Source organism: Coffea arabica, chromosome 3c (genome assembly GCF_036785885.1).
Source record: "Coffea arabica cultivar ET-39 chromosome 3c, Coffea Arabica ET-39 HiFi, whole genome shotgun sequence".
Lineage (NCBI taxonomy): Eukaryota > Viridiplantae > Streptophyta > Magnoliopsida > Gentianales > Rubiaceae > Coffea > Coffea arabica.
This window is the reverse complement of record NC_092314.1, coordinates 38,664,560-38,689,236: the sequence shown is the minus strand read 5'-3', so window position 1 is coordinate 38,689,236 and position 24,677 is coordinate 38,664,560. Positions and strand designations below refer to the sequence as shown.

The following is a 24,677-nucleotide window of genomic DNA, read 5'->3' as shown; positions in this document are numbered from 1 at the left end:
TCCTCAAAATCCTGCAGTACCTCTTCCAACTCTGGGGGTGTAGTAGCATTGGCCTGTACCTCCTCCTGGACTGCACTGAGCTGAGCTATAATTCCATAGGCCTGTTTCCTGGCCCATTTGTGCAATCTACTCCCTTTGATCAACCTCAGCTGCACCTGGTCCCTCTCCCCCTTCAGTTCCACCTGCTGTTTCCCTTTTCTGAACTTCACACTAAGCCCCTTGAAGTCAAACTCCATAGGACTGAATCTGGCCAGCCAGTCTACTCCCAGCACCATATCACATCCTCCTAGCTTCAGTGTATTGAACTGGTGCTGAAATTCATAGCCTTGCATCCTCCACACTACAGGTTTAGCTAGGCTGCTGGACTGAACCTTTTCCCCATTGGCTACCTTAACAACTAGGGGTGGACCACTACTAACCAGTTTCAGGTTGCTTGCCAGTTGTGCATCCAGGAAACAGTGAGTGCTACCACTGTCAATAAGTGCAGTGATAGTTCTCCCTTTTACTAACCCCTTTAATTTAATAGTTTTGTGCTCACTACCTCCTGCTAGAGCATTGATGGAGATTTTCATATGTTCATCCCCAATTTTGCCTTCAATGCAATCACAGAAAACTTCAGGTTCAGTCTCTCTTCCTTCCTCACTGACTACCTGTTTCTCACTGTCATCATGTACTAACAGAAGATGGATGTGGGATTGTTTACATGTATGGCCAAGTGTGTATGGTTCAGCACATTTATAACATAGTCCTTTTTCTCTCCTGAGATTGAACTCACTAGGGGTGATCTTTTTGAACTGGTTAGTGTTGTTGTTTGGGGTTCTGTAGGTGTCTGTGGGTGTTTTATCTGGAAATCTGGATGGTGTGGGGTTCCATTTGTTATGGCTCTGGGTTTGGAAAGGGGTTCTGTGTGTCTGGTTGTTAGGTAGGGGTTTGTGAAACTTTTGCATAGCTTTCAGGTTCTTTTCTTGTAGCTTGGCTGCTTCTATTGCATCTGACAGGGTTGTAGGTTTGGCCATTTTAACCATATTGACTATTTCTTCCTTTAAACCACTTAGGAAACATGCTTTATAGTAAGAATCAGCCAAGTGAGGGAGGGAAGGCATTACCAGTGCTTTGAGTAGCTCGAACCTTTCCAGGTAGTCTGCTATGGATCCTTCCTGCCTAAGCTTGTTGAATTCTTCAATAGTTTCCTCTGGTGTACCCTCCCCAAACCTTTTGCACAGAGCAGTAGCCAGTTCTGTCCATGGAATGGTTCCCCTGCCACTGAATACTCCATGGAACCAGGTATCAGCTCTGTCCCTTAGGTATAGCTCAGCAATCTCAGATTTCATGTTTTCCTCCACTCCATTGATTTTGAAGAACTTGTTAGCCTTACGGATCCATTCCCTGGGATTGTCTCCTGTGAAGTTAGGTAACTCCACTTTAGGCATTCTGGTGTAGGACCTGGTTTCTCTCCACTCTGATCTGCCACAGCCTTCCTCCTGTGTTGCTAACTTGCTAGGTCCCTCGATGGAGTTACTGCTTTCTGCCTCCTTGTCCCTGTCATTAAATTTTGCCATCATCTGAGCCATCATAGCCATCATACTCTCATATTTTTGGTCTAGATTTTTAAGAGTTCTTTATGTGCTTTCTTGTCTATGTCCCAACACCTTGACCACACTGCCTAGCTCAGAGATATCCTTCTTTAACGCCTCCTCCTGAGATTTTGACATCCCAATGGCTCGTAGCTAAGCTCTGATACCACTGTTATGGTATTGAACCTAATTACAGCAATGGTGACAGATTTAGTTGCAGCAGAAGAAGAATTAACCCTTAATGATTCTGGTTGAACAGGAATTGGTAATGAATATTGGAACTTCAATTCTGATTGACAATTGGTAAATCAATTACAGAGATAGAATCCACGGATATAGGATCGACGAGGAAAGATTTAAAGGAATTTGAAAAAGAAAAGGGAGGGAAATTGGCAGAGCCAATTTCTGCTACAAACAATGGAAATTAATATCTCAAAAATCTAATCTAACTCTCGGATTCTTCAGCCATTTATAGCATTTTCAGACTAACTAACTTCTAAACTAGCTAATCAGGTGAGGCCGTGTGGAAGTTCTGGAATCATCAGCTCCACTTGCGCATAACAGAAGCATAATTCTGTTATATCAGGTAGAAGGCGTGATTTGTAAGTCACGCCTTTCTTCTTCTAGCTGAGCAGCTGCGCTTTTCACCAAACTGGAACACGCCTTCCTCTTCCTTCAAGCTAAGAGCCAATTTCTGCTACAAACAATGGAAATTAATATCTCAAAAATCTAATCTAACTCTCGGATTCTTCAGCCATTTATAGCATTTTCAGACTAACTAACTTCTAAACTAGCTAATCAGGTGAGGCCGTGTGGAAGTTCTGGAATCATCAGCTCCACTTGCGCATAACAAAAGCATAATTCTGTTATATCAGGTAGAAGGCGTGATTTGTAAGTCACGCCTTTCTTCTTCTAGCTGAGCAGCTGCGCTTTTCACCAAACTGGAACACGCCTTCCTCTTCCTTCAAGCTGGAACACGCCTTTCCGTTATTCTGGATCACGACTTCTGTATTTCCTTCCTACTCCATGACAGAGCCTCTCCCTTTAAAGAATCTTGTCCTCAAGATTGGAAATGAGGGAATTGCTTCCTAATTTCGTCTGCAAACTCCCATGTTGCCTCTGCTGGATCTGTTCCCCACCAATGTACCAACCATTGAACAGCAGCTGCATTTATAGCTAACTGGGGGGGGTGCCTGCCCATATAGAGCCTCAAAAGGGGTCATTTGGATGGCTGTATGGTAGCTGGTGTTATACCACCATTCAGCCATAGTCAGCCAATGATTCCACTTCTGTGGCTCCAAATGTGAAAAACACCTGAGGTACATTTCCAGGACCTGATTGACCCTTTCAGTCTGGCCATCAGACTGTGGATGGTAGGCGGTACTGTGGTCCAATGTAGTTCCCAGGAATGTAAACAGTTCTCTCCAGAACTGACTGGTGAAGACTCTATCCCTGTCTGATAGCATACTCTGGGGTATTCCATGCAACTTGACCACTGAAGACCACTGAAGATCGACGCCGCAACGGGAGATTTGAGGAGGCCGTCAGTTGCAAGGGTTTTGGTGGAGGTTGATGTAGCCCGAGCACCAGTGAAGAGAGTCTGGATAGGCGATGAGGAGTTTGGGTTCTGGCAGAACGTAGAGTATGAAAATTGGCCAGCGTTCTGCTCCTTCTGTGAGAGATTTGGCCATGGCCTCTAGGAGTGCTATAGGAAGAATCCGTCTCTCAAGCCTGGGAAGAAACCACAGGCACGGCTAACGCAGCCTTCAGACCCTCCTCCCAAGGGAGATAAGGGTATGACTTTGGAGGGAGAGGAGGGCGTTGGAGCGCGGGCTCAGCGAGATGCGACTGCAGCGGTGGTTGAAAGGGGAAGGGAGTCTGAAGCTCTTGACCACGATTCTGGAGGAGTTGGAAGTGGTGCCGCAATAGCTCCTGGCCCTGACCGAGGGGCTGGCAAACACTAGGGATGAGGTAGTGCAGCGGCAACTGGTTGGTGGAGACACAGCAGCGGGTGGAGAAAGCGCAGGTGGGCAGGGGCTTGCTAGGATAGCTGCGGCCACAATGGCTGCGAATGAGGGCAAGGGGAACTTAGCTGGGCGGTCGCAGGAGGGGTGGGTTGTGGCAAATACGGCGGTAGGAGGAGGCCAAACAGGTGGGCAAGCGCTTGAGGGGCTCAGTGCGGCATCATTATCCACAACTGGAGGGGGGGAGGCTGACGCAAGGGGTGTGGATGCATTGCTGCTTGCGAAGGATGGGGGTAAGGGGGATGGGCAGGAGTCGCGATTGCACCCCAGCAATTCCTTTGGGGTTCTTCAGGGGATGGGAGAGGAGGTGGGGAAGCAGAGAGCCAGGAGAGCCAGACACCTGAGGGGCGCTACGTCTCTGAGCCCAGTGTGGGGAGAGGCATCCAAGGGGTTGCGGTGTCAGGAGCTTCGAGCCATGCAAGTGCAATTAACACGTAGGTTGGAGCGGGCTGGCTGCTTGGTGCACAATGGGCGGAATTCTACTGCAAGTGAGTCGACGGCGGAGCACCTTCTGTGCTGTTTGGACCACAACACACGGACGGAAAGAATGGGAAGGGCTCCAGAGTTAAGCGTGCTGGGTGGGGAAACACGTAGGTTCTGAAATTATCTCTAGAAGTAATGTTAGGTGCAAATTTATGCTCCTACCTCCTACCGCCTAAAGTGAAGCTATTATACCTACCTAGGAAAAGGGAATCCATCAGTTTGAATATCATGGACTATAGAAAAGATGCAGGCATTTGAATAATTTATATGAATAAAAAGAAAACAATCACGCGGAATCAATTTTCATAGGTAAACAAAAGGGTAAATGTGGCGGATGATATAAATCTCTCTTTCTTTGAGAACCATCTCTCTCTAGGTAGCGAATTTCCTCCTTCTGGGCGGTTGGAAAAATTTCAAATTCCAAGTGTCCGTGCCATCTCTTTTCGAAATTCTAGCATTCCAAAACAAAACAAAAACTCATTGAAATCTTCTTAGAAATACATTCCTTTTTCTTTTTTTTTTATTTTTTTAATAAATAGAAAGACTCGAATCGAGACCTATTACTTATACTCCATTTCCTTAGAAATACATTCCTTTTTTTCTAGTCAAAAGCAATTACTATCATTATTATGGATCTGTCGAAGGGCTCAAAGCTAGTTGAACCAGATTTATTACCATTAGCCATTGCAGTGATCGAGTTCTTCGTTTTGCTTCAGAATCTGCTATCAGTTTTACTATTAAATCGCTCTCTCTTCGTCTTTATTCTTTATAGTTGATAGTTCTAAACTTAATTTTCAGCTATTAGATACTTCAGTTCACCTTCATTTTGTCTATTTTCTTCTATAGCAGGTAGTCGTAGCTCTTGTTCTCCTAGTTTGTGTTTTGCTTCAACTTGAAAATAATGAATTAGGGGAATAATTTATTTCATTGATTCAAGAGAATATATACAACAGATTTCAGCCTATATTAGGAAACTATACACAATTATATCCTTAATCCTAGGAATAAGATTTTACCCCAATTTAGCTCCTTTAATCTCTCCTAATTTACACGGTTTTATTACTCAATATTCTACTTCCCAAAAATACAGATTTTCCCACACTCCCCCTCAAGCTGGTTTGAAGATATCTTTCATCACCAGCTTGCTCACTAACAAATCAAACTGTTTTTTGGGAAGACTCTTTGTAAGCAGATCTGCCACTTGGTCTCTAGTTGGCACATAGGTCATGCAGACTACACCTTCTTCTATTTTTTCTTTGATGAAGCGCTTATCTACTTCAACATGTTTCGTTCGGTCATGAAGAACTGGATTGTGAGCAATAGAAATAGCCGCTTTATTGTCACAATACAATTTCATAGGAAGTACTTCTGAAACCTTCAACTCCTGTAATATTCTTCTAATCCATATCACTTCACAAATACCTTGAGCAACAGCCCGGAACTCTGCTTCTGCACTGCTTCTTGCCACAACATTCTGCTTCTTACTTCTCCAAGTTACCAAATTACCTCCCACATACGTACAATATCCAGAAGTTGATCTTCTATCTGTTATACATCCAGCCCAATCCGCATCGGTATAGGCTTCAACTTGAAGATGTCCTCGTGCCTTAAAGAAAATACCCTTGCCAGGTGTTCCCTTTAGGTACCTTAGGATTCTATGAATTGCTTCAAAGTGCTCTGAGCCTGGTGAATGCATGAACTGACTTACAATACTTACTGGAAATGCTATGTCAGGCCGAGTGTGTGATAAATAAATAAGTCTTCCAACTAGTCTTTGAAACTTTTCTCTGTCTCTTACTTTCTCTACACTAGCTGGTTGAAGTTTCAAATTTGGCTCCATGGGAGTTTCAGCTGGCCTGCATCCCATCATACCTGTCTCTTTGAGCAAATCAAGCACATACTTCTTCTGACTTACAACAATTCCCTCCTTGGATCGTGCAAACTCCATCCCGAGAAAATACTTTAAGTTTCCCAAGTCCTTGATTTCGAATTCCTTGGCCAGAAACTTCTTCGAATTCTCTAATCCTCCACAATCATCCCCTGTTAAAATAATGTCATCAACGTATACAATTAAAATTGCAACTTTACCTTCTTTTGAATGCCTATAAAACAAAGTATGGTCAGCCTGACTTTGTAAGAAACCAAATTTTTTAACCACTTTGCTGAAGCGTTCAAACCAAGCTCTTAGTGATTGTTTAAGTCCATAAAGAGATTTCTTCAGTTTGCAAACTTTTCCAACACCATATTTGTCTACAAAACCTGGAGGAAGACTCATAAACACCTCCTCTTCTAGGTCTCCATTAAGAAAGGCATTTTTCACATCAAGTTGATACAATGGCCAATTTGCATTAATAGCAAGAGATAAAAGGACCCGAATAGAATTTATCTTGGCAACAGGGGCAAATGTTTCTTGATAATCTATTCCATGGGTTTGTGTAAAACCCTTCGCAACTAATCTGGCCTTGTACCTTTCTACAGTACCATCTGCTTTGCTTTTAACTGTAAACATCCATTTGCACCCAACAATCTTTTTCTCCCTAGGCAACTCCACCACATCCCATGTATCATTCTTCCTCAATGTTTCCATCTCTTCAAACACTGCAGATTTCCAGTTCTGATCAACCAACGCTTCTTTAATGTTTCTAGGAATCACAAGTTTTGAAATTTCAGTGGTAAAGGCTCTATATTTAGGGGAAAGGTTATCATAGGACACATATTTGGAAATTGGATGTCTAGTACAAGTACGGGTTCCTTTCCTAATGGCAATGGGAAGATCAAGATCAGATTCTTGAGTAGGAAGGTTTAAAACTGGGTCAGATTCTGGAACAGCAGAAGAAAAGAAAGGTGAAGTATTACCTGATGTATTTGGACAGACTTCCCTCGAGGACTTCTCATGAACAGGAGCTGGACTCATCAATGGACCTTCACCCTTTTTGAAAATATTTCTCCTAGTGTATACCACAGGCTCAAGATTGGAACGATTTTTTTCTCGTCGTAATATTTCCATATCTGATAAACCAATATCAGTTTCTGCACTATCAAATTGAGGGATCTTCGTTTCCTTATCTGTTTCAAAAATTATAGTTGGTAAAGTTTCAGTTTCCCAAAAATTTGATTCACTAGAATTCTTCCCCTGAATCAAAGGTTTGTTAAAGAAAGGAAGACTTTCCAAAAAGGTTGCATCCATAGTGACAAAGACTTTCCGTGTGACAGGATTAAAGAATTTGTACCCTTTTTTATTTGGAGCATAACCAACAAAGACACATTTTTCGGCCCTAGGATCCAACTTGGACCGAGATTTCTTTGGAATATGCACATAAGCAGTGCAACCAAATATTTTTAAAGGCAAATCTGAATTAACTCTTGATTCAGGGAAAATTTTTTTAAAACACTCTAAAGGAGTACTATATTGTAAGACCTTGGAAGGCATCCTATTAATTAGGTATGATGCTGTTAAAACAGCATCCCCCCAAAAATATTTTGGTAAGTTCATATAAAACATCATGGCACGAGCAACTTCCAACAGATGTTTGTTTTTACGCTCGGCAATTCCAATTTGTTCGGGGGTATCAGTGCAAGAAGACTGATGTAAAATCCCTTTTTCTTCAAAAAATGTTCCAAGGATACTATTATAATACTCTGTTCCATTATCAGACCGCAAAATACTTGCTTTTGTTTGAAATTGATTTTCTATCATGTTATAGAAATTTTGAAAAATGGTTGCTACTTCTGACTTCTTATGCATTAAGTATACCCAACATAGACGAGTATGGTCGTCTATGAATGTTACAAACCACCTTTTTCCCGAAACAGTAGTAACCCTTGAGGGTCCCCAAACATCACTATGAAACAAATAAAATGGTTTTGATAGTAAATAAGGCCTTGGGACATAAGATTTTCGTTGACTTTTAGCAAGCAAACAACTTTCACATTTCAGTTTCAGGGGGTTCACATTCTTAAAAAGCAAAGGAAACAAATGTTTTAGATAAATAAGACTAGGATGGCCCAATCTGTAATGCCAAACCATTATTTGTTCATAAGCAGATACAGAAATATTACTACTATACTCTTGAGCAATTTGAGCACTAGGTGAATTATCCTCAAGACAGTAAAGGCCATTGATCATTCTAGCTCTGCCAATCGTCATCCTCGAATTCTTGTCCTGAAAAGCACAATGAGATTCATCGAAAATAGCCAAACAATTAGAATCTTTTGTTAGTTTACTAACTGATAAAAGACTGCTGGCCAATTTTGGAACATGAAGAACAGATTTCAGGTTAACATTTTTTGAGATCTGTATTGAACCTTTTCCAGCAACAGGAGAGAAACCTCCATCTGCAACCTTGATCTTTTTATTTCCAGAACATGGTGTATATGATTGGAAGAGTTTAAAAGAATTTGTCATATGGTCTGAGGCTCCAGAGTCTATGATCCAAGGAGAAGGAAAGGTTGAGGAATTAGACAAAAAAGAATTGAATAGAGCCTTAGATCCAATACCTGTATGAGCCATAGAAGCATTAGGAAAGTCAGATGAGGTAGAACTGGATTTCAGTAGCATAAGAAGATGTTCCATTTGTTCTTTGGTGAAAGGGCCAGCATCAGCTTCGTTAGCAGTAGGAACTCCTCGTCCAGACTTTTCTCCTCCTTTGTTTTTCCAATTTGGAGGTTTTCCGTGCAATTTCCAACATGTGTCACGAGTGTGACGAGGCTTATTACAATAGTCACACCAGACCTGTGATTTTTCACTGAATTTTTCTCCTGTTCTACGCGGATAAGTTGATGTTTTAAAGGATGAGGCAACCTCTAAAGCCGATCCTTCAACAGCAATTCCAGGACCCTTCTTTCCCAGCATTACATTTCTTCTGCTTTCCTCCCTTCTAACCTCTGAGAACACCTCACCAATTGAAGGAAGAGGCTGTCTCCCAATAATTCTCCCTCTAACTTCATCAAATTCAACGTTTAGCCCTGCCAGAAATTTAAAGATTCGGCTGTCTTCAACAGTTTTCTTATGATGCTGAAAATCCTCTGTTGATTTCCACTCATAGCTGTTGAAGAGATCCAAATCCTGCCATATTCGCTTAAGCGAATTGAAATATTTTGTGACAGTGTCTTCCCCTTGACGTAGATCTGCAATTTTGAGAGTCAACTCAAAAATTCGGGACTGATTTCCCAAATCAGAGTACATCTGATTGATATTTTCCCATAACTCTTGTGCCGTTGAATAGCACATGTAGTTAGAACTGATATCTTCCTCCATTGAGTTTACAAGCCATGTCATAACCATGGAGTTTTCCGCGTCCCATGTTGCGTAAGCAGGATCCGTGCATATTGGAGCCTTTGTTTCACCAGTTAAATACCCCATCTTGCCACGACCTCTGATATACATCCGGACTGCTTGTGACCATCGGAGAAAATTATCTCCATTCAGCCGAATGGTAGTAATCTGAATTGAGTGAGAATCAACCCCAGTTTTCAAGGATTCGATTCTATTTTTTGATGAAGAGGCAGTAGTTTGAGGATTAATGGTAGAGTCTGATGATGTTTCAGACATGATGAAGGGACAGGGGACAATGTGAAAAAACAACTAGGAGGAAAAATCAGGCAAACCTAGCTCTGATGCCAACTTGAAAATAATGAATTAGGGGAATAATTTATTTCATTGATTCAAGAGAATATATACAACAGATTTCAGCCTATATTAGGAAACTATACACAATTATATCCTTAATCCTAGGAATAAGATTTTACCCCAATTTAGCTCCTCTAATCTCTCCTAATTTACACGGTTTTATTACTCAATATTCTACTTCCCAAAAATACAGATTTTCCCACACTTCATGCTAAAGGACTACTGTTTTTTTTTTCCTGCTGTTACAGACAAGTTAACAAGTGCCATCCGTCGGGTAAGATCTAAGGAAACTTACAAGGATTGCATCAAATGGCTGATGAGCTAGAGGAAGTGCTGAGGAAATTTGCCTCGTCAGAGAAGGAAGCAACTGGGATTCAAATGGAGGGGGTAGATGTTTCTCAATGTTCAGAGGAATGCAAGCAGAGTATTATTGGAAAAGTTATTGGACATAAAACCGTGAATATCGCTACTATGTGAAGTTTTACTAATAATATGTGTGTATTTGCTAAAAATTTAAAAGTAATTGAAATTGGGATGAATATATTTCAGTTTGTGTTTGCTAATACGCATAATAAGGATAGGATATTGAACAGTAGACCATGGGTTTTTGATAATCTACCCTTAGTTGTGCTTCCTTGGAGAGAAGGGCTGGAAATGGACAAAAATGTTTTTAATAAAACTTCGATATGGGTGCAAATCTGGAATCCCCCTTTACACTGGATAGGAAAAGATGTAGGGAGGAAGATTAGGTGTGTTTTTCTCTTTGTGAAGGAAGTTATTATCCCTAACAATGGAAGTAAAGATGGAACGCATTTGAAAATTCTAGCTGAAATTGATTTAAAGCAACCAATGCTAAGGGGAACTGTGGTTAAGATGAATGGTCTAATTACATGGGAGGAGTTTAAATATGAACGGTGTCCTGATTTTTGCTTTGGTTCTGGGATAATGGGATATACTAAGAGAAATTATAAAGAGAAAGGAGCTTATATGGGAAGGGAGTCTCAATTTGGAGCATGATTAAAAGTGAGTAATCCAAGGGGTCCTGCGAAGAGGCAGGCTAGCTCTAGTCAGAATGATGAGGATTCGAGTGAAACAGAAAAACATACACAACAAGAAAAAGAGGTAAGGAGTAGATTGATGATAGCTTGGAAAGAAAATGTGGGGGATAGGAACGAGAATGGTGATGGAAATGGTGAAAGGAACAAGGATAGGTCTGAGAAGGGGGGGTAGTAGGAGTCAGATGCCCAGAGAGGATCAGGTCAAAGAGCAAAACAGTGGTAACGGGAATAAAAACTTATATAGGGAGAAAAGAAAGGAAGAGTCGGGGGTACTAAAGTTGAAGGGAGAGGGAAAGGGAAAGGGAAAGAGATGATGGATGTTGGGATGGAAGATGATGGGGGATTAGCTGTAGAGATAGGTGAGACAGGGCAGGAGGACAGTACGTGAATAGATGGCATCAATGAAAATAGAAAGGAAAGGGAAGATAGAGGGGAAAGTAAGGAATCTAATGTGCATCTGCTGGAAATGAATGATGAGTGCAAAATGGTTGAGGAAAGGAAAACAAGAAGGGAAAATACAAGGGGAATAGTGGCTGAGAAGGTTAGTGAAAGAAGTGGGAAGTAGGAAGCCTTTATCAAATTGAAATGAAAGATCACTAGGGACAAAAGAAAAAGGAAAGCGAAAAGGGATTACTAAGGAAGGAAGGGATAGTGAGGGGATGCAGGAGGATGATGGCCAAACCAAGGAGCTCAAAGGAGTGGAATATTTGGAAAGAGATGAGAGTATCCTGAAGGTGGCGGAGTCCAAACTTAATGGGGCTCGCAAGTATCAATGAATCCTCTAGTGTTGAATTGTAGAGGTGTTGGGAGCCCCTTGACAATTCTCTAATTACAGGAGGTTGTTAAACTCCACTCCCCAAATTTAACTTTTTTTTGTCTGAAACTAAAAACAATGTTATGAATAAGGTTAAGATGAAGATTAGGTATGATAACCTGTTTGTGGTGGATCCAGTAGGTAAGTCCGGTGGTTTAGCTGCCATGTAGAGGAATGATATGAAGGTAAGCAGGTTCTTTACACTGATTTTACTATTGAGTTTACTCGTAGATCACTATAGAAGGGACATTAAGTGGTGGTTTATAGACATTTATGGCAGCTCAGTTAACTAGATTAGAGAAAAACAGTGGAACATTATTGGCCAAAGGAAAGTAGTATGGGTGAATAATTGGACACTAGCAGGAGATATGAATGATATTTGGTTTAATGCAGAGAAATGGGGAGGAAGTAAGAAGTTTGAGTCCAGATTTAGAGTGTTTAGAAATTTTATCAGAATTAATCAATACTCAGATTGGGAATTTAAGGGGAACGATGGACTTAGTGCAATAAATGGGATAGAGAAGGAGAGATAAAGGAGAGACTTGACAGAATTTTGACTACAAAGGCTGGAAGGAAGCTCATGAAAGGGCTAAGTGTACACATATTCACATTGAAGCCTCTGATGATTGTATGATGCCGCTGGAAACAGAAAAAAAAAAAAGAAACTGGAAATGAAGATTCTATTTTGACAGAAAATGGCTTGAATGCAAGGAAGTAGGAGAGGTGGTTAAAAAAGCATGGGAGAGAAGGCAAAATGGATCTAGGTTCTTTAGACTGCAGAATAAAATTAAAAACTGTAGATTTGAGCTTATGAGATGGAATAAAAACTTAAAAGTGTAATGCAAAGAGGGAAATACAGGAGTTAAAGCAGAAAATTCAAGACATAAAAAACGAGTGTGGGCTTAATAGAAAAGATGAAATCTGTGTATTGCATAAAAAACGTGTTGAGGCATACAAGAGAGAGGAAATTTACTGGGGACAATTAAATGACTTCAGGAAGGGAATAAAAATACTAGTTACTTCCATACTGTGGTTGAGGCTAGAAGGAGGAGAAGTACAATATCTACTCTTCAGAAACAAAACCGAAATTGGTGTGAACTTGAATTTGAAGTGGAGGAGGAAGTGACTGACTACTTTGGAAATACCTTTAAATCCTCACAGTCAAGCCAATTTGATGCAATTCTTGAAAGAATTCCTAGACAATTTCCAGTCAGATGAACATTAGCTGAACAAGATCTGTTTCAGAATGGGAGATCAGGAAGGCTGTATTCTCTCTGCATCCAAACAAGGCACGAGGGCCTGATGGCATGACATTAATATTCTTTCAGAAGTTCTGGAATGTCATCAAAGGTGATCTTATTGCTGCTATTTCTAGGTTTTTTCATTCTGGCATTTTGCTTAAGTCTATAAATGAAACCATTATCATTCTAATCCCAAAGGTTGAGTTTCATGTGATGGTGTCACAGTTCAGGCCAATCAGCCTTTGTAATGCTGTTTATAGAATCATCTCCAATGTTCTTGTTAATAGAGTTAAGCCTTTTTCTAAAACATTGTATCAGTCTGAATCAATCAGCTTTTATACCTGGTAGGCAGATTCTAGATATTGTGGTAATTGCTCATGAGTTTTTCCATTACCTAAATACAAATAGAAATGGTGAATTTGCAAATATGGCTCTTAAGCTTGACATGTCAAAGGCTTATAATAGGGTTGAATGGGTTTTTTTGGCAAGAATTATGCAGAAAATTGGATTCTGTCCTAACTGGATTCAGTAGGTGATGAAATGTGTGTCTTCTGCTAGCTATTCTTTTAATATTAATGGGGAGGAAAAGGGTTATGTGAAACCTGAGAGGGGGCTCAAATAAGGATTGTCTAGTCTGCTTATTTGTTTGTTATAGTTACTGAAGGTTTGTCTAGTCTGCTTAAACATGCAATGCAATGTCAAGGAATATCTGGACTGAAAATTGCAAAAGAGTGTCCTGCTATTTCTCATCTATTTTTTGCAGATGATACTTTAATTTTCTGCAAAGCAACAAAGGAGGAAGAACAACAGGTAATGCAGATCTTGAAGATTTATGAAAGTGCATCTGGTCAAATGATAAATGCAGATAAGTCATCTGTGTTTTTGGGAAAAACATGAGGAAGGATAAAAAAGGAGAAGTAATGGAGGTGCTAGAAGGCTTGAAGCAAGTACAACAGAGCAGATACTTGGGCCTGCCAGTGGTTATAGGTAGGACAAAAAAGTAGGTGTTTAGTTATACGAAGGAGAGAGTGATGACTAGATTGAAGGGGTGGAAAGAGAAACTTTCGAGTCAAGCTGGAAAGGAAGAGATGCTATAATCTATCATATTGGCAAATGCCAACATATGCAATCAGATGTTGTAGACTGACTAAGGGAATTTACGTAGATATCTGTAAGGAGATGGCAAAGTTTTAGAGGGGAGAGAAGGAGAAAGAAAGGAAAATTCACTGGTTGGGTTGGGACAAACTCACAGAAGTAAAAGGAAAGGGGACATTGGGTTTTAGAGACTTGATGGAGTCAATAGAGCAATGCTAGCAAGCCAGTTGTAGAGAATTTTGACTAAACCAAATTTGATGATAAGTAGGATGTTGAAAGGAAGGTTTTTTTTTCGAGGGGTGGGGGGTGGGGAATCAATTTGGGGAATGAAATAAATGAAAGTGATTCATGAATGTGGAAAAGCTTGGCTAGTGCACGTTACATGCTGCAAAAGGAGGGTAAGAAAGAGGGTGGGTGGTGGGAGTACAATTGATGTCTAGAATGATAGGTGGATACTTGATAGGGAAAAGGATTGGTTACAATAGTAAAGCCTCCTGATCGTCCAATACAGAGAGTAAATAATCTGATACAGGATGGAGAATGGAAGATGGATTTAATAAGGTCAATATTTAATGAGGTTGATTGCAGGAACATCAGAAACATTCCTATCAGCATATAAGGACAGATTAGTTTGGCCTTTCTCTTCATCAGGAGAGTATACTGTGAAGACAGGATATACATTGATAGTAGGAATGGGCAGAATTCCAACGCATGAAAGTTTATTTGGAGCTTAAATATGAAGCATAAACTAAAGCAGTTTATTTGGAAATGTTTGCACAGGATGTTGCCAGTAAATGAAGTGATTAAAAGCAGCATTGGGAGAGGGGAGGAAAATGTTTATGCTGTGGGGAAGGAACTGAAACATTGGAGCACATGTTTTTCCTTTGCAACAAGCAGAAATGGTATGGAAAGCTGCACCTATTAAATGGGATGGAATTAATAACTTCAGACATAATTTCTGGCTGTGATAGCCAGATGGGAGCTCAGCAAAGGAGGGAAGGGAGAGAATATATAGTGCTGACAGTAAATATCTTATGGCAGATTTGGAAAGCGAGGAATCAAGCACAATTTTAATAGGGAGAAAAGATGTCCAAGAATGATTGTTAACAACGGCATACAAGGATGGCAGGAATATGAAATGGCTAATCAAAAAATGGATGGAGCTGAAGAAGAAATAATTTCACAAAGTCATGACAGATGGAAACCACCACAAGAAGGGGTTGTTAAGCTCAACACTGATGCAGCAACAAATATGAAGAAGAGAAGAGTTAGTTGGGGAATAGTCGCTAGAAAGGAAAATGGTGATATTATTGGTGCTTGAGCAGGAGCCGAAAGAGGTAAAGTGACCTGGTAGTGGAAGAATCCTGTGCATTCAGAAAAGCTCTACTTAAAGCCATGCAGGAGGGATGGAGGAATGCAGAAATACAATCTGATTGCAAGGTGACGGTGGACAAGACTTTGGAAGAGGATACACATGATGCAAAGATTGGAACTGTAATTGAAGATATTAAATTGCTTAAATAGAAATTCTGTAATGTTGTTTCTCATTCATTAGAAGAGAAGGTATATGTGTAAGTCACAACTTGGCAAGATTTGCCTTAAACTTTATTGATGATGTTCACTGGAAGGTTTCCTTCCCTCTCTAGTTAACTAGATTAGGTGGGGAAGATATAGGATGAGTTGCTCCAAGTCTGTACACAGATTATGTAAACCTTGTTATTATGCAATATAATATGCTGTTTTTATTGTAAAAAAAAAAGGTAAATAATACTGACCGCCCTTTTAGTTTTGAGAAACATTAGAGACCACCCCCAAAATTTCATCATAACAAAGACCTCCCTTCATGCGTTCTGTATCCATCATCATCAATAACAAGTGCGTCTGAACAAATTTATTCTCGACTTCATTTTTTCTTTATTACTTTTCTTTTTTATTCCCTAGTCTCTCTTTATTATTTTTTTTCTTTTCTTTTCCTCAGGTCATCTTTCCTATTTTTTGGTTTCCCAAAACATCCGTGCCTCTTATGCTCTTGTAATGCATTAGAGAATCTGACTGAAATCTGTTGATTATTATTTCAAAAAAGCATGGCAACGTGAGACAGAGTAGACCAAAATAGTTCTCAAGGCCAAAATACAAATCAAAAGGTAGACGAAATAATACAAAATTTTCCTCTTACAAATTAGAGTAATTGTTTTCTATAGATCATAGTAGACCTAAAACCATTTTTCTACAACAAATAATATTAGAAGAAAGTGGCCTTGGGTAAGTTTAACATAGTACATTTTTTCTTTAGTGTAAGTGGGACGTCTCAAATTTAGGATCTCTGACTTACGCTGCCTTGTTTCGTATCATCAAATCCATCTCTCTCCACTTCCTCTCATTGTCCCACTCAGTCCATCCCTCCACCTTAAAATGCAATGGGTAATCCAGTGCTAGTGTCTGTTGTTTCGCTGTCACTGTAAAGAATATTTCGGAAACAGATAGAGATATTGTGTGATGTTGTTAACTCCCACTGATAACTTTACACCAGGGAAGATTTGTAATTTTGCTTAAGTACAAAATAGGGTAGACGCTTTTTTGTTATTATTCTTAAATCCTGAAGCAAGATCTTCACTTTTTTTAACAGATTAGAGGGAAGATTGTCGTATTTTTCCCCATATGAAATTTAGGAGGTAACGTTAACATGGGAGGACAACCCCATTTCCAATATACAATATGAAAATTAAAGAAATAGTTTATAGTAATCTTAGCTCTGGGGAATAAGAAATAAATTATTTTAATTACCTTTACTTTATATGAATTTAACATTACTAAGATGAACTTAAATATTACTTGTTTGATAACCCAATTCAGTATTTAAACTTAATAGGTTCAGATTTTAACATGTTCAGAGTGTTGGATAACAAAAAATAAAACTTTCGAATTAATTAAGTGACACTGAAATTCTTAGGCAAAACTTTGTCCAAAAAATAAGTGATAAACTATTCATTTATCACTTAATCCGATATATATTCAAATGTATCATATTTAGTAATTAACAATTTAGTAATTTAATAGATTCAAAATTCAAATTTTAGTTTTCAAATTTCAATTTTATCAAATGCACCCGAAATAAAATGTCAACCTTGAAAAGAATGAAGTTTTCAAAGAATATTTGGGGAGGGATAATAAATAAGCAGATTTTCAAAAATGAAGCCAATTAAAAAAGGATAATTTCACAAACCTCTCTAGAGGTTTCTAACTGTTTCACTTGGAACCCTTAAACTTTGAAAAATATCACTTTTCTTCCTTATCTTATGCTTTTTGTATAATTTATTACCCATTTTTGAATATAATACTAAAAAAATCATTCTAGGAGAGTAAATATATTATAAATTTGCCCTTTTGTTGTCTTACTTTTTATTACAAAAATGTGTGTATATTATTAATGAAGAAAAAATAAAAAGTATGGAGGTTTACTCTAATTGAACAAAATATAGTGTTTTTTCTATTATCAATAGTTAATATTTGAAAGTTCTAAAGTTTTTCGAGTTACAAAAATAATATTTTCTTTACTGAAAAGTGTTTTGGGTTAGTTTAAGAAATTTTATAAATCATATATATTTTCTTGAATTTTCTAACTTTTTTTGTCCAAATTGATAGCTTGAAAACTAAACAAATACAACATGCTAAAAATAATATACAAGAGTATTGTAAATCATTCGTAATTTTAGGTAATTAACTTTTTCTTTTGTCCAAACCAATGATACAAAAACTATTAAAGAGTTTTTCAATCTTATTATCAACTTTTAAATTTTCATTAATAATTACATTGATCAATTTACAAAAATTAAAAGATAAATTTGGTGTGTTGTGACAATTAAGAAATCACAAGAAAAGGGGCAAATCTGGAATGAAATTGTATTCTCTCTCCTATAATGAGTTTTTCAATATTATATTTTGAAATGGGTTTCAAATGTTAACAAAAGTTTAAAATAGGGGAGACAAGTAAGATTTTTCAAAGTTTGATGGCATCAAGTTAGACTGTCAGAAACCTAAGGCGAGGTTTCTGAAATTATGCCTTTAAAAAATAAAGAAACTGTTGAGTTATGCCAGCTTTTCCTACAGATTTTATCAAATTGAGTTTGATATCAAAAATTAGTTATTAGAAAAATAAGGATATTTGTTAACAAAAGATCATGTTGGTTTGTTAACAGATATTTTAGATAAGATTTGCTAGTAGAAGGAGATTATATTTTGTTGAGATTTCTAGGATAATTGTTAGTTGAATATTTTGCTAGTTTGTTTCATGTAATCACTATAAATAGTGAGTTGATGAATGTAGAACAATAAGCTCATTTTTCACCTTCAACACAAGTCTCTTAAAAGCTTTTTTTGCAACACTAAGGTGTTGTTTCTTAGTTCATGCCCCAAAAAACCAACAAAGTGGTATCAAGAGCCTATATCTTAAGGGCCTGAGTTTTGTTTTTGAGAGTGAGTGAACTTGGTGAGAAACCCTTTTCACTATAAAATTATACACTTAAGCCTTCAACATCAAAATGCCAGGAAACAACTTCTTGTCCAATCCTCCAAATTTCACTGGTGAAAACTACCAAATCTGGGCTGTCAAAATGAAGTCTTATTTGGATGCTAATGATCTTTGGGATGTAGTAGAGACAGATCCTGTTCCTGAATTGTCAGAAGATCCAACTATTGCAGAGATGAGAGCCCATAGGGATGCAGTCAAAAGGAGATCAAAAGCCATGACTTGCATTCATTCAGCAGTTTCCGATGCAGTATTCACAAAAATTATGACTTGTGAAACTGCAAAAGAAGCTTGGGATACTCTCAAAGTGGCTTTTCAAGGCAATGACAGAACAAGACAGATGCAAGTTTTGAACCATAGGAGAGAATTTGAACTCCTTAGGATGAAAGACAAAGAAAACATTAAAGAGTACTCTGACAAACTCTTAAATGTTGTGAACAAAATCAGATTGATTGGAGAACAACTTCCAGATAGCAGAGTTGTGGAGAAAGTCTTGGTGAGTTTACCAGAAAGGTTTGAAGCCAAGATTTCCTCTCTTGAAGATTCAAGGGATCTATTTCAGATGACCTTGCCAGAATTGATCAATGCTTTAGAGGCACAAGAACAAAGACGAGCCATAAGAACTGAAGAAGTCATTGAAGGTGCTTTTCAAGCAACAAATGAGGATCAAATTCGACAAGGTGAGAGAAATGATCAAAAAAAATTTAGCAAAGATGAGAAGAAAAATGGCAGAAATCCTCCGTGTCCACACTGTAAGAAAACCTCACATCTTTCAATATATTGTTGGTTTAGACCTGACGTTCAATGTAGGTTTTGTAAGCAAATGGGACATATGGAGAGAGTTTGCAAAAATAAAGGAAAAAGAGAACATCATGCTCAGATGGTTGATGAACAAGATGAGGAGCAACTTTTCGTAGCCACTTGTTTTGCAAGCAATAATTTCAGTACTGAAACTTGGCTAATAGACAGTGGTTGCACTCATCACATGGCTTATGATGAATCTATATTTAGGAAACTTGATAAATCGCAAATCTCCAAAGTCAGAATTGGAAATGGAGATTATATTGAGGTGAAAGGCAAAGGTAGTGTTGCTATTGATTATGGTTCAGGTACCAAAATTATTTCTGATGTTTTGTATGTGCCTGAAATTAATCAAAATCTATTGAGTGTTGGACAGTTATTGGAGAAGAATTATTCTGTCATCTTCAAAAACAGGACTTGTGTTATACATGATCCAGTTGGGAATGAACTTTTCTCAGTGAAAATGAGAGGCAAAAATTTTGCTTTGAATTTGTCAGAAATTGACAATTCTAAGGTGCAGTATTATGAACCAAAAAATTTAGATGATGCTAAAATTCAGGAGGAGATCATTGATGAGACAATTGAAGGAGGCTACATTGTGGAAATTCATGAAAAGTTACCCAAGGATGATGGTAGTGACAAAGCTGATGAAAGGCCATACAAAAATTTGAATGATTGTTTTATGTCTCTCATAGCAATCTTTTTTTGTATTGCGAATTTCTGTTTCAGGTTCATCTATTGCGTATGGGAGTTTCACTTTCAAGTTGCAAAGAAGTCATTTGAATACATCAGAAAATTTGATATTGGCTTTGAAGGTTGTCTCAAGAAACATTGCAAGACTGAAGACCAGATTGCAGACATTTTTATGAAAGCCTTGTCCAAAACAAGGTTCAAAGATTTGAGAAGAAAATTAAAAATCTGCAGCAAAAGTGGCAAGGAGGAGTGTTGAGTTATGCCAGCTTTTCCTACAGATTTTATCAAATTGAGTTTGATATCAAAAATTAGTTATTAGAAAAATAAGGATATTTGTTAACAAAAGATCATGTTGGTTTGTTAACAGATATTTTAGATAAGATTTGCTAGTAGAAGGAGATTATATTTTGTTGAGATTTCTAGGATAATTGTTAGTTGAATATTTTGCTAGTTTGTTTCATGTAATCACTATAAATAATGAGTTGATGAATGTAGAACAGTAAGCTCATTTTCCACCTTCAACACAAGTCTCTTATAAGCTTTTTTTGCAACACTAAGGTGTTGTTTCTTAGTTCATGCCCCAAAAAACCAACAGAAACATTTTCATTGTAGGATAATTTTGCCCTCTTTTGGTGTTTAAAAAGGTGCAACAGATCACGAAGGAAAGGGTTACCTTGTTGTCTGATCTCGGAAACAGTTTCCTGTTGTTGGATCATGAACATGACTTGCAGGAACACTTGGATTTGGAAGGTATACTGCCTGTCCCTTTAGTTGAACGAGATTCCCTTGGTCCACTGATTGGGACGGCCTATGAAGAATTAACTTAAACTGATTATTTTTGTTCTCAAATTCAAGCACCTCTGCTTTTATTCGATCAACAATGCCGTCATTGCTTCCATTTACTAAGACAATAGTCAACTCCTCGAGCTTGTTTAGCTGGTCAGCTGTTCCGGGGGAAAATATCAGCCATGTCCGTTCTAGCTCCGGATTGGGATTGCACGCTTCAAGGACAAATGAAAACCTCAAGCACCTAAGGCCAAACAAACTGCTGATCTCTTCGGGCAAACAATGGGTTGAGCCGTTGAGGTGCCTCGAATATCAAGAACTTCAAGCTTCTTGAGTTTCACTATTTCAGGTGGGAGCACGGTTAAGTCACAGCAATTGTTGAGGTATAAACCCCGGAGTGATGTCAAGTTGGAGATAGAAGGTGGCAACAATTTTATTCCTGTGCTGTGCAGGTCCAAAACTCGAAGGTTCTTCATCCTTCTGAAGAACAGTTCCTCAATGATTCTCAAGTTTGGGTTAAGTTGCAGAAATAGTGTTGATATGCCCTCACATTTCGGGTTCACAGGTAATTCCTCTAATTGGCTTCGTATCAAAGACACTCTTCTGGCCATCTCCCATTCTTCGTCTTTTAGGTGTGCGTCTATCTCTGGACCCGACCTGACAAAGGATGTTGCACTTTTCTCCCTAGGGAAAGGTGTTTCAAGTGCAAGTCTCCTCTAGATTATTGGCATCTTGAAATGGTGCTCAGAACACATCTCTAAGAGATGAAGCTCTGTCAGCTGGTTGAGTACACACTCTCCTTCTCTTCGTGCGTGAGAGAATGTAGGAGTAGGACACCATAGAAACTCTTCAGCTTTCCAACATTCGACCAAAATATCTATGGGAATTGTGAACCCTTTTGGAAACAATGCTGCATAATGTAGGCACTTTCGATCATTCTCTTTCAATTTACTATAAGTTGTATCAAAATCCAATTTTACTCCTGCCAAGCCTGCCAAGCCTAGAAGATTACTGTCCCAAATATCTGCTCTCAATCTTTGAATCACACCTTCCCAGTATTCTACTCGTTTATTAATTTTCAGCTGTCCTGCTATGGATGCGATCACTCCCGGAAGCCCACCTAGCTCCTCAACGATCATGTCAGCTAGAACTGTGTTTTGTTTACAAAATGTTTCATCATCAATGATCTTATCAAATAATTTCCTTGAATCTTGGGGTGGTAGCTTCTCTAATTTGATTTCTGTGTTGAATGCAAAATTGCACAGAAGATATGGATCTTTAGCCTCAATGATGACTTTCCCATGCTTGTGTTCTTCAGAGATTCCTATGTCCTCAAGCTCAATTGATGAAGAGAACCCATCAAAAGCAGCAAATATGATTTCTCATGTAGTAGTGCACTAGATATTAGTCCTTTTTTCCCACTTCCACTATTCTGCACAGTTAAGTCCAGATGCTGAATAATTTTCTCTTGTATGTCAGTGATGATGTCCTCTGGCTTGGGCAAATCAGTCGGAAAGTTCACCCAAATGACGTAGTCCAATTTCAGGTCGGGAGGGCATTGAACGAACCAGTTATTCAAGTTTCTCAAAATATTTGTTTTTCCAACTTGTGGTTCTCTGTGAATGATAATCCTCTTGCAGCCTGGGTCACATAGCCAGTCCTCTGGGATCTCAAGGACCGCTTGATGTGAAGGCACATGAGTTAGTTCTTGCGCACTCTGTCTTACAACAATTTCTGGATTTATCCGACTAGTAACAAGCTCAAGTGTAATCTTATTTTTGAGATTAGTGATTTCAGTCATAAACTTGAGAACATCTCTATCCAACCTTAAAAGTCTGTAGAATGTTGGGGTATAAAATTTGTTCTTCCAACCTTTGGAAGCAGGTGACAATTCATGGACCGGTGTTTGGTTTCCAGCTTCTCCGTTTGCACCTGATTCAAGTCCAACTAGCTTTTTGTATCGGTTGACGATTCTCTCTTGGTAATATTTCAATATCCGACATAAGGTATTATGAAGAGCTGCATAATTATCGTTTTTCTGTCTGGTCGCTGATTGACGACTTATATAGTCATCGACGTCTTTCCAACGTTCACGGAGAATATCCACTTCATCTTTTAGCGTTTCAAAATTGTGGGGTAAATCTATGACATGCCTTCTCCTGTAATTTATATACGGAAAGCAGCCTTCAGAAGTCCCGTATGCAGCTGAAACGGGTGGCCCAACTGGCTTCGAAGCTGACATCCTACAAACTGCAAATTTATCTTGAGCAATTCTATGCCAAAACTCCGTGATTGACTACACATTTTTATCATATAAATCTATTCAATGATTCCAAACAGCACACCAAGCACGGGTATGTTGCTTTTATATTTGCAGAGCATATTTTGGTGTTGCAGATTGTTTGTATTTTTTTCCCGCTAGGTAATTATTCAAGTTGTTATTCGTAATTAAAGTTACGTTTCTTATCTAATTAATTTTATTGGACAATACAGATTTGAAGTATTAAAAATCTATTCTTGTGTGGAAATTTGAAAATTTACCTATACACTGAATAATCTGGGGGGAGGGAATTCAGGTGACAATCACAGTCTTTAATCTTTTAAAGAAGTTATGTTTCACAGAACAAAAGGGGACAGGATTCGTTTTTCTATCCTTAAAATAAATTTAGAATAGGATGTTTTTCGTCAATGAGTTTTTAAAATCTAGCAACTCAAATGTGAATTTTAGACAAGTTAGAATGTATTGACTCATTGAACTTTATAATCAAGTGACAACTTAATCCATTAATTTTTTTTTCAATTAGATTACATGACCTTAGCCAGAAAATCCACTTCCACATATATAGAATTTACACACATGCATATAAGATCGCACATTGATTTTGCCAACAGATATATTTTTACAAGCACAAACGCATACACTTACTTTTGCCCGGGCATTCATACACTTACTTATTCATACACTTACTTTTGCGCTGGCATTCATGTCACTTTTCCCCTTTTCTTGTTTAGAAGATAAATAATTTATAGTCATTCTTTGATCCTAAGCTCCTGAATTAGTTACCTGCACATCACCTTCTTGAATCCACTTTAGTTACACTTAGCCCCTGACCAATGTAATAGGCATTTTAACCCGGTTAAAAGTTTCTTTGAATACATTTAAAGAACAAAAATGACGTCGATATTGCTCTCTTATTTCATTTTTAATATTGTTAGGAAATTGACTTAATTTCTTTTAGGTAGGTTTCTTGTTTTGTATGGAAGTAACTAGTTTTCTAATTAGTTTTAGTTACTTAAAGTAGTTGTCAAGAAATTTCCTATTTTGTTTACGATTTAGAAGCTATTTCCTATTTTGTATGAATTTAGAATTAGTTTGCTATTGTTATTTGATTTTTTTGGCCAAATAATATTCTTAATAAATAGGTGAGTTGACATAATATAAAGAAATATACAAGAACACACAAGAGACGACATGTAGCCTTATACATGGGTGATGAAAGAGGGTTCTTTGGAGATAAGAGATGATATACAAGGATTGGATTTGGGTTCAAATTGTATTCTTGTATAAGGTTTTTCTCTCATAATAAAAAATGACGTAGGCTCAATGGTGGAATCGAACGACATTAAATATTGTGTGTCATTTATCTTTTATGCTTGTGGCTTGTTAATCATTAAATTGTTGTGTACTTGATATCTCAATAGTTGTTTTGTTTCCCGTTTGGATTCAAACAAGTGGTATCAGAACTTGATTGTGAGATTGGGCTGCTTATGGGCAATAAAGCAAGGTTCATGGTTGGATCCTGGTTAACTATTGAAATCAAGTGGGTTGGTGTCTATTACCAATTCAACAATTTAATGGGTAGCATTCTTGTTTCAAAAATTTGGTAAGAAACAATGAAGGTGAAGGATGGAAAGTCGAAAAGTATAGAGATAATTGATGGTAAATCTAGACAT

The 24,677-nt window shown here is 38.2% G+C and overlaps 1 protein-coding gene across 1 annotated transcript; it reads right to left on the bottom strand.

Annotated features, from left to right (window-relative positions):
* Window positions 1-21,439: 21,439 nt before the first annotated feature.
* On the bottom strand, window positions 21,440-22,965 carry LOC113735911 (probable disease resistance protein At5g47250). Its single transcript, XM_027262877.1, has 2 exons — window positions 22,146-22,965; window positions 21,440-22,047 (listed from the first exon to the last, which is right to left on the bottom strand). Exons 1-2 carry the CDS (start codon window positions 22,963-22,965, stop codon window positions 21,440-21,442), a joined length of 1,428 nt encoding a protein of 475 aa, XP_027118678.1.
* Window positions 22,966-24,677: the final 1,712 nt, after the last annotated feature.